General features: G+C 44.5%; 2 protein-coding genes and 1 long non-coding RNA gene across 14 annotated transcripts in view; 1 reads left to right on the forward strand and 2 right to left on the reverse strand.

The window, feature by feature from the left end:
- Positions 1 to 1,412, reverse strand: part of LOC135233889 (probable G-protein coupled receptor 153) — a 49,566-nt gene extending 48,154 nt beyond the window's left edge. The window contains exon 1 of one of the 4 annotated variants that reach the window (XM_064297826.1): positions 524 to 1,412. The gene's annotated coding sequence lies outside the window, so the exon portion shown is untranslated. The remainder of the gene's footprint in view (positions 1 to 523) is intronic. The other 3 variants (XM_064297827.1, XM_064297829.1, XM_064297830.1) reach the window with 3 other exon arrangements.
- Positions 1 to 12,501, forward strand: part of LOC135233892 (uncharacterized) — a 122,298-nt gene that overhangs the window by 17,027 nt on the left and 92,770 nt on the right. The window lies entirely within an intron of this gene.
- acot7 (acyl-CoA thioesterase 7) overlaps positions 10,799 to 12,501 on the reverse strand; it is an 81,663-nt gene continuing 79,960 nt past the window's right edge. For all 9 annotated transcript variants that reach the window (XM_064297834.1, XM_064297838.1, XM_064297837.1 and 6 more), the window contains one exon: positions 10,799 to 11,260. In XM_064297834.1, coding sequence (XP_064153904.1) covers positions 11,162 to 11,260 — 99 coding nt within the window. In that variant the 3' untranslated portion in view covers positions 10,799 to 11,161. The remainder of the gene's footprint in view (positions 11,261 to 12,501) is intronic.

A 12,501-nucleotide genomic window follows, 5' to 3' on the forward strand; every position in this document is an offset into this window, starting at 1 on the left:
TTGAGTAGCCTCCCTCTTGGTTTCACTCTTTATCCAGTCCTCCCAATCATTGTGTATCACGAACACTTCCATATTTAGATTTATTTGATTGGCGTATTTTCATAATTTACGTTTGTTTTATGCTGCCATTTCTTTTAAAAAAATGTCGAGTGGACAGTAGCTACTCTCCAATCCACGTTTCCTGGGATTATAAGTACCGAAATGGAAGCACCGTTTCAAAAGCAATAAACGGCTACTATTTCCACAGCCCGTGCAAAACCGTTTCTGAGCGCAGGTCACAGAACAATTAAATTAGCATAAGTGAAATATACCAGACTTTTGTATTATTATTGGATTAAGTTAACCTATTTGCTCAGATGAAACGTGAGCTCCACCAAGGAAACATCGGAGGCTAAGTCTGACCTTGTAGTCCAGGAAGAATTGGCAATAGCCTATAATTTGAATATTTCATTTACAAACAATAATTTTGTAGATAGCGTGTTCTCATCGCCAATATATGCAGAATAAAATAATAGTTGTTTACCTCTTCGATGACGATTATTTCTGCATCCGAAAATCTTCAAAAGGAAATTCTTCGCTTTGTTGCACGGTTTCCGTGCAAGTCCACAGCAGTTGTATTCAGCCCTTGCATTCCAAACTAAGAGACGGTATGGACGACAGTATACATCTGTCTGAAGCATATATCACACAAAACGTGAACAGGCAGCGCCGAGAGAGTAGCCTTCACAGCTGGATATGGCATTTAGATCATTAAAGTGCATCTTTTACTGCATCTATAAAAGAATGCCCACATATCGACTGCGAGCAGGTAAAAGACAAAAAGATTGTCACGAAAATAACGGTGTAAGGCAAGCAGCAGCTACGATAGTTGCGTTGTTTCCACTAATATAGCTATTTAAACATTGCTCGGTGTTAAGTCATCGCATCACAAAGAAGATCATGTTGCAGTTGCGGTGGAAAGGAATGAATGAGATATGTGTCAGATCACGCGGTGCATTCATGCCCGCGCGCGCTCTGGATACAGTGTGCACCGTTTCATCCCATCCCTCGGCAGTGCGAGCAAGATGCAATCTCCTGAAATTAATTTATTCACTCTAATAGGTTGTTTCCCGATTCATGTATTTGCGATTGTTCTTCGTGGAAAAAAAATCTGTTAGAGTTGGCATTACAAATACAACGCCGGAAAGCTGTAAACAAATCCTTGGGATTTTGCCGTGCATAAAGGAATTGTTTTAATTTTTCCAACGAATCTGACGATTAATATCAAGTACACATAGATCAGTTAATTTAGTTCGTTAATGTATCCAAGAATAGCAAGTATAGCGCGCACATCACCTAAGTCAAATGAACTGTTCCCCAGGCGCAGCACCTGTCGATTGGTCACATTTTGGAGAGGAATCCCTTATTTTAGGAAGGAGAATGCGCAGCGGTGGTGACAGAAGGAACCATAGCAGTTTAGTGTTAAAGTACGGCCTACTGAATGAAGTATACACGTTCAAGACCCGTGTACGTGTTTGGATGGGCTTTGTCGGCCCATTTTATAATCCTACCTATTTATCATTTATGTTGAGAATTACTTCTCCTTACACACACCCACACACACATTTTTGTGTATGTAGGCTATTTTCCTTTACTGTTTCCATGCCCATTCACTCCGCTATCAACACTGACATTAGTTTATTATATAACATCTACAGGGAGAATTTTTTCCCCTTGACGATTTGTTATATGCATGAATGGAATTCTGCTCAAGGCAAATATTACATTCAGTGAGAAAAAATAATGAAACAGTAATTCAGTAGAAGTTCACAGGAAGGGAAATCATGTGATTTAAATGCTTTTAACATCATGCAATGTCTCCATGAAGTCATTTCTTGATCGAGCCCCAAAACAAGTCCATGAGTTAAATTCCTTTCCAAATGGTCGAGACCTAAAAGTGTGGTTCAAATTAATGTGTCTGCTTTTGACTATGATGCACATGAAAAGAACTGACCATGTCACATAATTTTCCTATGGTTGTGTCATCATACATAACCGAAAATCTTCAGTTTTAGTTTTCTGGTGAGCATTTCCTGCCACATTGTGATAGTCTTGATTTCCTTTATTGTTTTCATCACCGTTTTAGTCAGATGGGAAGAGTGGTCACAGTTGAGGAGATAGTTTGACCTGCCAGTCAAAAAAAAAAAACACAGCTAGGAAACTATATCACTTTATCAATCATCCGATCACTAGGGTAGAGGCTGGACTAAATCAGTGTTCTGCTGGCCACTGTATCGAGATCCAGCAGTTTATAAGTGGGCAGGACGCTGAGAGGCAGACACAGTCTGTCAATGACAGGCTAAGATCCAGGAAGCACTGAGTCACAGCACCTCGCCGAGACCGTGACAATAGCAACGCTCCTGTATCAGAAATATTACCGCACTGCCAGCCCCCTTTCCCCAGATCAAACTACACAGCGAAGCAATTTAAACATGTCCACTTGAGTGATGAATGATGAGAACTTGTGTGGACTGGCACGTATGCTGCAGACACACCCTGTGATGTGTTTATTGATTTGTGCAGTGGATAATCCATGCGGAGGTCAAAGAGTGAAGGTCTACCAGGAGTGTATGGTTGCAACAGAACATCACTTTTGGTTATTGACCTGACTGCATGGCAGTCCATTGGGGTGGGCTTGGTTGCCGCTGCCTGCCAGGACTGATGTGAAACTATCAATGGGAACGCTGCTGCGAAGGTGGGCCAGTATTTGCTGCGTAAGTTGCTGCCTTGGCAAAGTGTTGTGACTTGAGCCCTGATGTCCCCTGGGGTTCCTGTGCAAGTACACAGACCCCACTGCTGTCAGTCATTACTGAAGCCTCTAACTGGAGAAATGGGGGGAAAGTGTATTACTAATTGTTCTTCATGCACATCTTCAGGCTCTGTGTCCATGTGAGTGGGTCGTCTTTGCATCATCATAACATACTGCATATTGTTTCTTTGCATCATCATAACATACTGCATTTTGTTGCTTTGGAATATTATAACGTACTGTGGGGGGGGGGGGGGAGTGTTTATTTGTTGTGTCTGTCTTCCTTCCTTTAGTGTATATTACTAAGCATGCATGTTAAAAGGGCAGCACTGGCTGTTTAATGTCACTTAGCTAAAGATGAAAATAAATCAGCCTAGTGAGAACTCAGTGTGGGGTCTCTATGCCAGGGGAAAGAGGGGAGGCCTATGCATAGTGTATTTGTGTGTGTGTGTGTGTGTGTGTCTCTGTGTGAGCGTGTGTCTGTATGTTTTGGGTCAGACCCCACTCTGCATACATTATATCACTGTCTTCTTGTTGGATGCTTTGCCTGTGAAGGTGCACTGCACCTTTTGACCTTGGGAGTATTCAGTTGGTTTAAATATTAATTTCACGAAACGGTGTCAGTTCTCCATGGCTTCTGAGTATATTTCGGGCTTGCAAGTTCTAGGCTTCCACCAAAAATTAATAAAAATGTGTTGAAGCCTTTCGTATCGAGGGAACAACTAGGCTTAGAGCTGAACACAGTTCACCACAAACAATCCATCTAATAAGTTAAAATGTCAAAGGGTTATTCTGAATTTTACGAAGGGGAATCCTAATGGTTCGTTTGTGGTTAACCATCAAATCAAAAAGAAAACATAAGCACCTTTATAGGTATTGTGTGCATTTTCTGTTCTCAAAATGGCCACGTTAAAGAGCATTATACGCTCCCCTCATAAGTTTGGCATGATACACAGAGCTTTACTGAGCATCTGTTTTGCACACACAGACCAGGACTCCAGAGCTCATGTTTTCATTATGGCGATGTTGCCCTGGAGCTGTGAAAATCAGATATGCCGTAAAGCAGGGGTTTCAAACCTTTTCTTATCCTGGGACCCCCCCACCCAGGCTCAAAGGCATAAAGGTGACCTCATAATAAATTAAAATGTTTTTTTTTTTTGTTTTTTTTTTTTTAAAGGTTTTAGATATTTTCCTAAATCTATGGAAAATCTGTAGATTTTGGATATCTGTAGGTATTGCTGATAATGTGTGGCCAGAACCCCCTACAGTACCTTCAAGGACCCCCAGGGGTCTGTGGAACCCCTGTTAATAACCCAGACTGTAAACTGTTAGAATCTTTCTTCATCCCAGAAGAAGATTTTGGTACACTGTAAACTATCTACCTATCTATTTTTAAAATCTCTATTCTTGTTTTGTTCACTAACTTCAAATGAAGAATCTTATTTTATTCTCCCTGTCTTTGTCCATAAGCATCACATACTAATGTATCCCAGACAGGTTTCACAGTAAAATCTTTACTGATTGGACTCTAATAGTTTGTGATAAACAGAAACATAATATACTACACTGAGATTTTTTCCCACATTAAAATTAAAGGTGATTTCCATCTTAGTGCCCTGTTTAAACCTGGACTGTAAGTGTAATGGGTTTGCATCACGATAAACAGAAATAATGCATGGCAGTGCTTTCCTAAAGAGGAAGTTTTCTAACAAAGTAACCGTAGAACTGCTGACAGTTCTATGGAGCGGTGTAGTTGCAGATAGCGTGGATTGTGTGCTCGTTCCCTGTTTGCCGGTTTTTCCTCCGCGCGCGGCCCCTGTGTGTGTGGAGAACGCTGAGGTTGCCGGGACGATTTATCTTTACCGCGCAGAACATGAATGAATATCAGCGCAGTGGCCTGCGAGGCAAGCCCTGGCTAATCTATCCGGCGCCGCGCGCGAGTGGAAGGAAGGCTGCATGATGAAGCAGAATTTTAATGCGTTTTAAATATCACTCTCTTTGAAAAATGGCCAGATCTTTGCGATATTTCGGGTGGCATTTTAAGCCGCGTGCGGAAGTTAATGAAGAGTGGTCGACTGTGCGTTGGGAAACAGCGGGCCCCAAAATGAAATTGCCCTTTTCTGTAAATGCTCCTCTGGGTGATTGCTTGATTGTGTAATTCTGGTCGTACGGTGAGAGACGTTCGTGAGATTACGTATTTGGTCTATTAAGCAGTGCACTCCTTCCAGATGATGTCTTTTTGGAGCCGTCTTTGCAAGATGTGCGGCAGCCCTAACCTGTGTGAATGGACATTACGTATCTTTGGCGGCTCTTCTGCGGTCAGAATGTTGCCGGAAGGAGATGCGTGTGCCGGTGACGTGCTTCGCAGCTGAATCCGTGCCGGTTCGTCTTCACCGGGCATTAAGACTGGGGCCCAGATTCCGTGGAAGTGCTGCGGAGCTCGGCTTGCCAGCGTGAATCATACTACTGCAGCCTTCCTGCAGATTGCAGGGGGTGTTTTGTGTTATGGTCTGAGAGAGAGAGAGAGAGGGAGAGAGAGAGGAAAATAACAAGCCCTCTTATGAATGGAGTGAGGTGACCTGGAAGTAAAAAATGACAGAAGGCATCCCGTCCCACTCATTCTGCAGGGCCCCGGCGGGGGCCCCCTGCTTCCTCTCCCGGCTCCTTCGGCCACGCAGAGGATTCCGGAAGCCCGCGCCTGCGGAATCCTGAAGAATCCCTGCGCTTTACGAGAGCTCTGTGTCCTGTGTCAGCAGTGTAGCGCAGTGGTTTGCGTAACTGCATTTGCACCGGCGAAGCTGTGGGTTTGATTCACGAGCGGGGCTCAACCCTTGAGCCACGGTACTTAGCCTGAACCGCTGCTGTAAATATCCGGCTGCATAAAAGGATTTTATCTACAGAATGTAAGCTGTGTTGTTCATTCTGGATAAATGCCTAAAAAATGTCAAGTCTAGGGGCCCAGCAGTAGCACCTAAGGCTGAGCTGGTCTGGTTTGGTTTGGCTAGACTATCATGCTGGCTTGTTGACTAGGCTACAGGGCTATATATCTAGCCAGCTGACTGGGTATAGCAATAAAACAACTTTGCTGAAGTGTGAAAAATTATATAATATTAGATTATTTTCTTTCAGAAGTATGCAGTATGTGTTCCATCCCATTAATGAAAGTCATACAGTAAATGTTAGAAAATAGTAATATCCAACAATAATATGTTACCTTACAGTAAACCCTGCTAATTCAACTGTAGGCTGTGTAAGGGAGCACCAGTTTTCCTCCCTAAATGTATGTATCTAACTGCAGTATGTTTCTCTAGCAGGCTGAAGGCAAAGAGACTGAGAAGGGGTGGCTACACAGCAAAATGTTCAGTGTTAAATCAACTCTTACAGAATACATATGGTCCCCATTGGACTGTGCTAGAGGTGAATTAACACTGGGCAATTTACTGTGCAGGCAAACCGCATCAAGACTGCTGCAGTTTTAGTTCAGTGAACGTGTACTGAATTTAAATAAGGCCTTTCATCTTTGTGACTTCATAGTGAATGGGGGATGGGGGCAGGGTGAACTTGTGAACTCACCTCAACCCCTGCGAGAGCGTAGCATGTCAGAGGGGGAGCGATTACTAAGACAATTATACTCAGTGTGATTAGATAGGCTTTTTATGGATGATGGTCTTTCTTAGGGATGTTGTTGTTGTGTGGACCAAGCAACCGGCACTCGGCTGTCCCTTTGGGTTGATGGAGACTGTTGACTGTGATGGCAGTATTAGATCGCTAATGGGCTTGTGTGTGTGGCCTTGAAAACAAGACTGCATAAATGGAAACGTGTTGTTCGTGTTTTTCCCTCCAACGTGTGCGCCTCTCACCGGCGTCTAAAGTGTTTTCTGTGCGGCTGTGTGCGAGGCTCATTATTTTTCCCCAAATAGCTGTGTCTGAGGCGGCGCAGGCTCCACACGGGGTGCGAGGCTCTGCGCCGACGGGGATAAACACACCGCGAAAAAGAGAAACACGGAGGTGCAGCCCGGAGCCCGTTCCTCATTAAAGCGCCAAAGCGAGGGAGCTCGCATTATGTCTCTGTTTGTCCCCGTTTGCATCCACATTGCTCAGATCCCAGCAAGGAAAATGATAGGGAAGCTCATGTGACGGAAGGTGGTTAGAAAGCAAGAGTGAGAGCACGAGAGAGATGGAAGATGGTTAGAGAGAGATGGTTAGTTAGGGAGAGAGAGAGAGAGAGAGAGAGAGAGAGAGAGAGAGAGATGGTTAGAGAGAGAGACAGAGAGAGAGAGACATGCCAAGCTCAACATAAGTCACTCACAGAGAGCCACTCGGCAGGTTGTGTCATGTGACATTCATCCACTTCATGCTTCTTCATCTGCCTCTGGACCCCAGTGTTCATTCATAAAAAAAAAACTATGGCCGATGAGGGGAGAGCTTGTGCCTGCCAGTAGCAGTGTGCATGACAGTGCATGCCATGAACAAACACAAAATGGAGGATTTTTTATAGAATATTTTTTTGGGGACTAGGCTAGGCGGGGGGGGGGGGATTTTTCTGTGAAAATGGAAAGAGTGAATAGAAATCACTTTATTTATAGTGAGGGTAGCAGCGGTAATTTATGGAATTTTCTAAATGTGGTTTTCTCGTGGGGAGGTTAGGAGTAGTATCTGCATGTCCAACGAGCTGTTTTCCCATAAAGAAATAACTTGAGTTTCCACTCCTCCCCCTCCTCTCCAGGGACCTCCTGGAGCTTGTTCGGGATAAAAATAGAAGCAGGATTTGTTTTTTTTCCCTATAGTACAGCCTTAACCAAATCTAGTTTAAAAAAAAAATATATATCAAAGGCAATTGGTGTTTTTTTTAAATTTTTAAATAAAATTACATCCAAGTAAAATAATTGATTCATTGAATTATAGTAGAAATCATCTTCTATGGTCTAACACCCATCTCGTTATCTGAAGAAAGAAAAATGGTTACATTGCATGTCAGGAAATGACCTAGAATTGCATGGAATTTGATCTTTTTATAACAGGAACATCTAGAAGCAACTACAAGAAATGAGTTTCCTTGTTCACGGACATTTAAATCTGTGGCTTTTGTCCCTTAAATATTAATTTAGCTTTAATTTAGTGCAAGATTTATCTTTCTAAAGCTCTTTGTCACCTATAATGAAGAGACTTATACTGCACAAAGTGACCAACAATAACCTTTTGAATGCAGTCACTGTGCTGGATAATTGTGACACGGTTCCTCATATTTTGTCTATTTTCTCCCCCACTTAGTCTGGCAGTGACAGAAAACAGTTACACTTACAAATGATATTGCTGCCATTGGGCTCTGTGGGGACAGAATAAGACAAATAAAAATTGATGTCGAGGACTGGTTAATTAGTGGATAAACCTCCAGTACGATTTCAATGCTTCGTTTAAGAACAGCAGAAAATCCTGGCATTGTTTGAGGCGCCTGTTTATATGTGATAATCCTGTAATTACCCTGGCGGGTGACGCAGCATTATTCAGGAGGGATACCCCGGGCTGGGAGCGGATCTGGAGGTGGACAAGGCCCGGGCAGTCATGCGGTTAAGGTGATGCCTGTTGACATGCGAGGTGAAACCAGGTACTGTTTTAGGTGACTGGTGTCAGCTGCTGCTCCTAGTAGGGAGATTTACAGAAATCATTCCTTGAAGTGAAAACTTATTGAGCTCTTCATTTCAGGATGTCAGCGGCAGTTATGAAGGAGCTAACTGTAGCGGAGTAGAGTCGTGTAGCGTAGTAGAGTCGTTTTTCCATGGTTCACATTTTGTTGTGAAATGCTGGCCTCTGGCAGACGTGTGTCGGTGTTGGTTGGGTTCTGCCCCGCATGCTTAGATAGCAGGAGTTCCATTATGTTCTGAGTTGACCTAAGCCACACCCACCACCAAAGCACCACTCTGCCCAAGGTTCCGTTAAATAAATCACCATCAAGGAGTTGCTATCTGCACTGAAAAAAATCCACAAAAAGGCAGCAGTGAATGAGAATGACTGTAGATAAGTGGAGGAGACGCACTTCCTTCACCTTAAAAGTTTCAAACCCTGTTGTGCCCTCCCAGACAAGCAGGCCCTTTCCAGCCCAGATTTCCATTCCCCCACACCCCACCCCCCTGAAAGTGTCCCTCTATTGTCGGACAGGATTGCTCATGGTGACACCTGATATTTACGTGGGAGCTCATTTCACAATACTTTGTCATTCAGGGTTGATGGACTTGATTTATTAGCAGGTTACGTAGATAATGCCTTTTCTCATCAAAACAGACCTTTCCTGTTACCCCACAGTTCTCTCCTTCTTTTAAACATCCCCATGTGCATTGTTATTCTTATTGGGCTGTCAAGCCGTGCTAGGTTTGCTTATCTGACCTAATGATAAATTGGGGGGGGAGGGGAGGCCTTCCTCTTTAAGGAGGTGAAACAACAAAACAAAAGCCTATTATAATTGCAACAAGTTGCCCCTCTCATCAGTAATAAAATGAAAACCGGATTCTTGGCAGAGCTCCTTTATGCATCCCCGGGGGGTGAACAGTGAACTTATCATTTGTATTATTAGATCCTTATTAGTTAGGAAATCTGCAGGGATGTTTTGGGCTGACATTTGAAGCAGCCAACAGAGAGGGAACCGTGTTTGCTTTTTAGTTTTTGCTGTCTAAAGGTAAAGTGCAGATTATATACTGGGTGCTGAGGTTGAATATATAAATGCAGGTATGTTAAAGTTCCTATTTCAAACGGTGTTCACAGTGACTGGGCTCAAAGGAACCAGTAGTAATAGAGAACAAAAGTACAGCTAAATTGGCACCCTTGTTAATGAGCCTCATACCCTGTACTTTCAGAGTGAAGTACTCTGATTTTAAACCAAGATGAAAGTGGCACGAGCTCCTTTCATTCTGCAGTCTATTTGCCTGGCATAAACACTTGTTAGTTCTGCTTTGGTTGCTGTCAAAGAGTGGAGTGTGCTGTTCTTTTCCTTATTGCCTGAGTCTATTGCAATAACGGTACTATCTCATTTCATGAAATGTATAGCTTATTGTTCGCCCCAGGCAGGTATAGCAGCCACTCTATAAATTGTGTGCTCAGAATACCTATCAATTTGAGGCAAAGAACTGGGGACCCCATAGTACAGTGGGCCTGTCAGATAAAGTGACTGTGTTCTGTTTTGTGTCTGGAAGTCTGGAAGAAAAGAGCCAGTTATTTGTTGCCTGTTGTTTAGCGTGCAATCAGATTGTGTGTTGAGTGACTGCCTCTGTCAATTGCTTTGTAAAATGATGTCCGTGTCAGAGATGAGCTTTTCCCTGAATGCCGTGCTGGGAAGCGATGCGTCAGTGTGGGAGGCAGTAGAACCAGGGTTGGAGGAGGGAGGAGGGTTAGGACTGGAAGGGCACAGGCCATGCTAAATTTATGACAGGTCCACCTTCGTGCATGGCTGCCCCCTTCACCAGAGTTTTCTCTGTCTCCAAGGACGGCAACCGCCATTTATCTGCACCCAGGAGCACCTTCTCCCAATATACTGTAACATTGATATCAGTCCCCTGTTGCCAACATATAGCTCACACGTTATCATAGAGTGAATGAATGAATGAAGGAAAAGAAAGAGAAAGCGAAAGAAAGAAAAGCAAGTGAGTGTGAAAGAAGGAAAAGCAAGGGAGAGCGAAAGAAAGAAAAGGGGAGAGAGTGAAAGAAAGAAAAGGAGAGAAAGCAAAAGAGAGAACAGGGGAGAGAGCGAAAGAAAGGAAAGGGGAGAGAGAGAAAGAAAGAAAAGGAGAGAAAGCGAAAGAAAGAACAGGGGCGAGAGCGAAAGAATGAAAAGGAGAGAAAGCGAAAGAGAGAAAAGGAGAAGGAGCACGCAGGGGGGGTTGAGTCACGGTCCTTGGGCTGCATCCTCAGAGCGACAGGGCGCTGAGAAGGACGAGTGCTGCATGGCGGGTTCCCCCTTTTCGGCAGCAGTGCTCGCGTTCGTCTGGGCCGGGTCGAGAAGAAGGACAGAGCGCAGGGGACTCTCAGCATGAGCACTTTTTATTTCATGGTGCACAACACAGAACCCTTCCGCACATGGTGATTACAGCCATTTATAAATAACAAACAAAAAAGTCTCTGGGGACAAAATATGGTTTATATACATTATATATTACTACATCTTAGATTGTTTTCTTTTAAACATACGTGTAGATGCTTTGGTATGCAGGACTGAAACATAAAGGCAAGAAGACAAAGCATTTCAAGCGTAACTGAGAGATACAGTGCCTCCTCTTACTCTATTAGAATTTCTAAGATAAAGACGGGTTATTTAAAATATACTGTTGAACGGCAATACGGCATCCCAGGAGCTGTTTCATCGACCGGCTACGGGGGAGGGGTGTGTCATTGCTGACGCTCTTTCTCTGACAGTCTCTTGGCCTTGTTCTGCAGGTAGCGCGCTTTCCCTTCCTCGAAACGCTTCTGCTGCTCCTCGTTCTCCAGCTGCGTAAAAAAAATAAATAAATAAATAAATAAAAAATAGGATTCACACAAAGCAAGGGGGGGAAAAAAATCGACAGCTGTTGCACCGTGATTCCGGTGGCGATGCTGACAGCACTGTGACGGCGGTGGTGATGTCACCGCTGATGTTCGGATACGAGCCTAAAACATAGCTCCCCCCCCCTCCAGTTCAAAGGCAGCAGGGGGGGAACAGATGGAATCCCTGTGCGCCGATTAGCCTGTTAGCCGGAAAGACGAGCATTAACCGCAGGTCCTCTCTGACACCAGCTCGTGCCTCACTCCGACCCCAGCTACAGGGACACCCTTCCTCAGGAGTGCCGTTGTCCCCCCACCTCAGCTCCAGAAGCACCTGCCGTCTGTTTTCTGTGTGTGTGTGGAGGAGGAGGAGGGGGTTTTAGGCTGAGTTTCGTTGGGGGTGGGCGGGGCTGCTGCCTCTCGTGTGGTGTTAATTAAACCACACGCCGTCGTAGGAGAAGCAATAATGTCACAGTGGTGTTGGTGTCAACACATTCCTTTTTATAGTACATGCCAGGCCCACCGGCAGCGCCCAGCAGCTGTGCAGTCTCCCCCATGCTTACTCCAGCAGTCCTGCCCACTCAAACACACTGCATCACTTCAGCGGCTTTAAACCATAGCCACTGCTATCTGAAATCTAAAGCAAGGCTTTTGTTTAATTTAATTTTCTTTCATGTGATATTAAAATAAACCACAACTGGATCTAATGCAAGCAACTGAATCAAGTGTGTCTGTATGCTTTGTTGTCCAAATCCTTTCTTCGTTTGAATTAGTGCAAATGGTGCCTAAATTGCTAGTAAGACATCAATCTTTTAGAAATGTCACAATTTGGCTATGGACCAGTAATATTGTGCAATATTGCACACACACACAGTGTACCCTCTACCACACGCACAGTGTACCCCTCGCCACACGCACAGTGTACGCTTTGCTACGTCCAATGGGTGCTGCTGCCCGTCAGTACCAATAGCCTGCCCAACCAATGTGTGCTGCTGCCCATCAGTACCGATAGCCTGCCCAACCAATGGGATCTGCCGGCCGTCAGTACAGATAGCCTGGCCATCCAATGGGTGCTGCCGCCTGTCAGTACAGATAGCCTGCCCATCCAATGGGAGCTTCCGCCCGTCAGTACTAATAGCCTGCCCATCCAATGGGTGCTTCCAGCCATCATACCGATAGCCTGGCCATCCAATGGGAGCTGCCGCCCG

Source organism: Anguilla rostrata, chromosome 11, assembly GCF_018555375.3.
Source record: "Anguilla rostrata isolate EN2019 chromosome 11, ASM1855537v3, whole genome shotgun sequence".
NCBI lineage: Eukaryota > Metazoa > Chordata > Actinopteri > Anguilliformes > Anguillidae > Anguilla > Anguilla rostrata.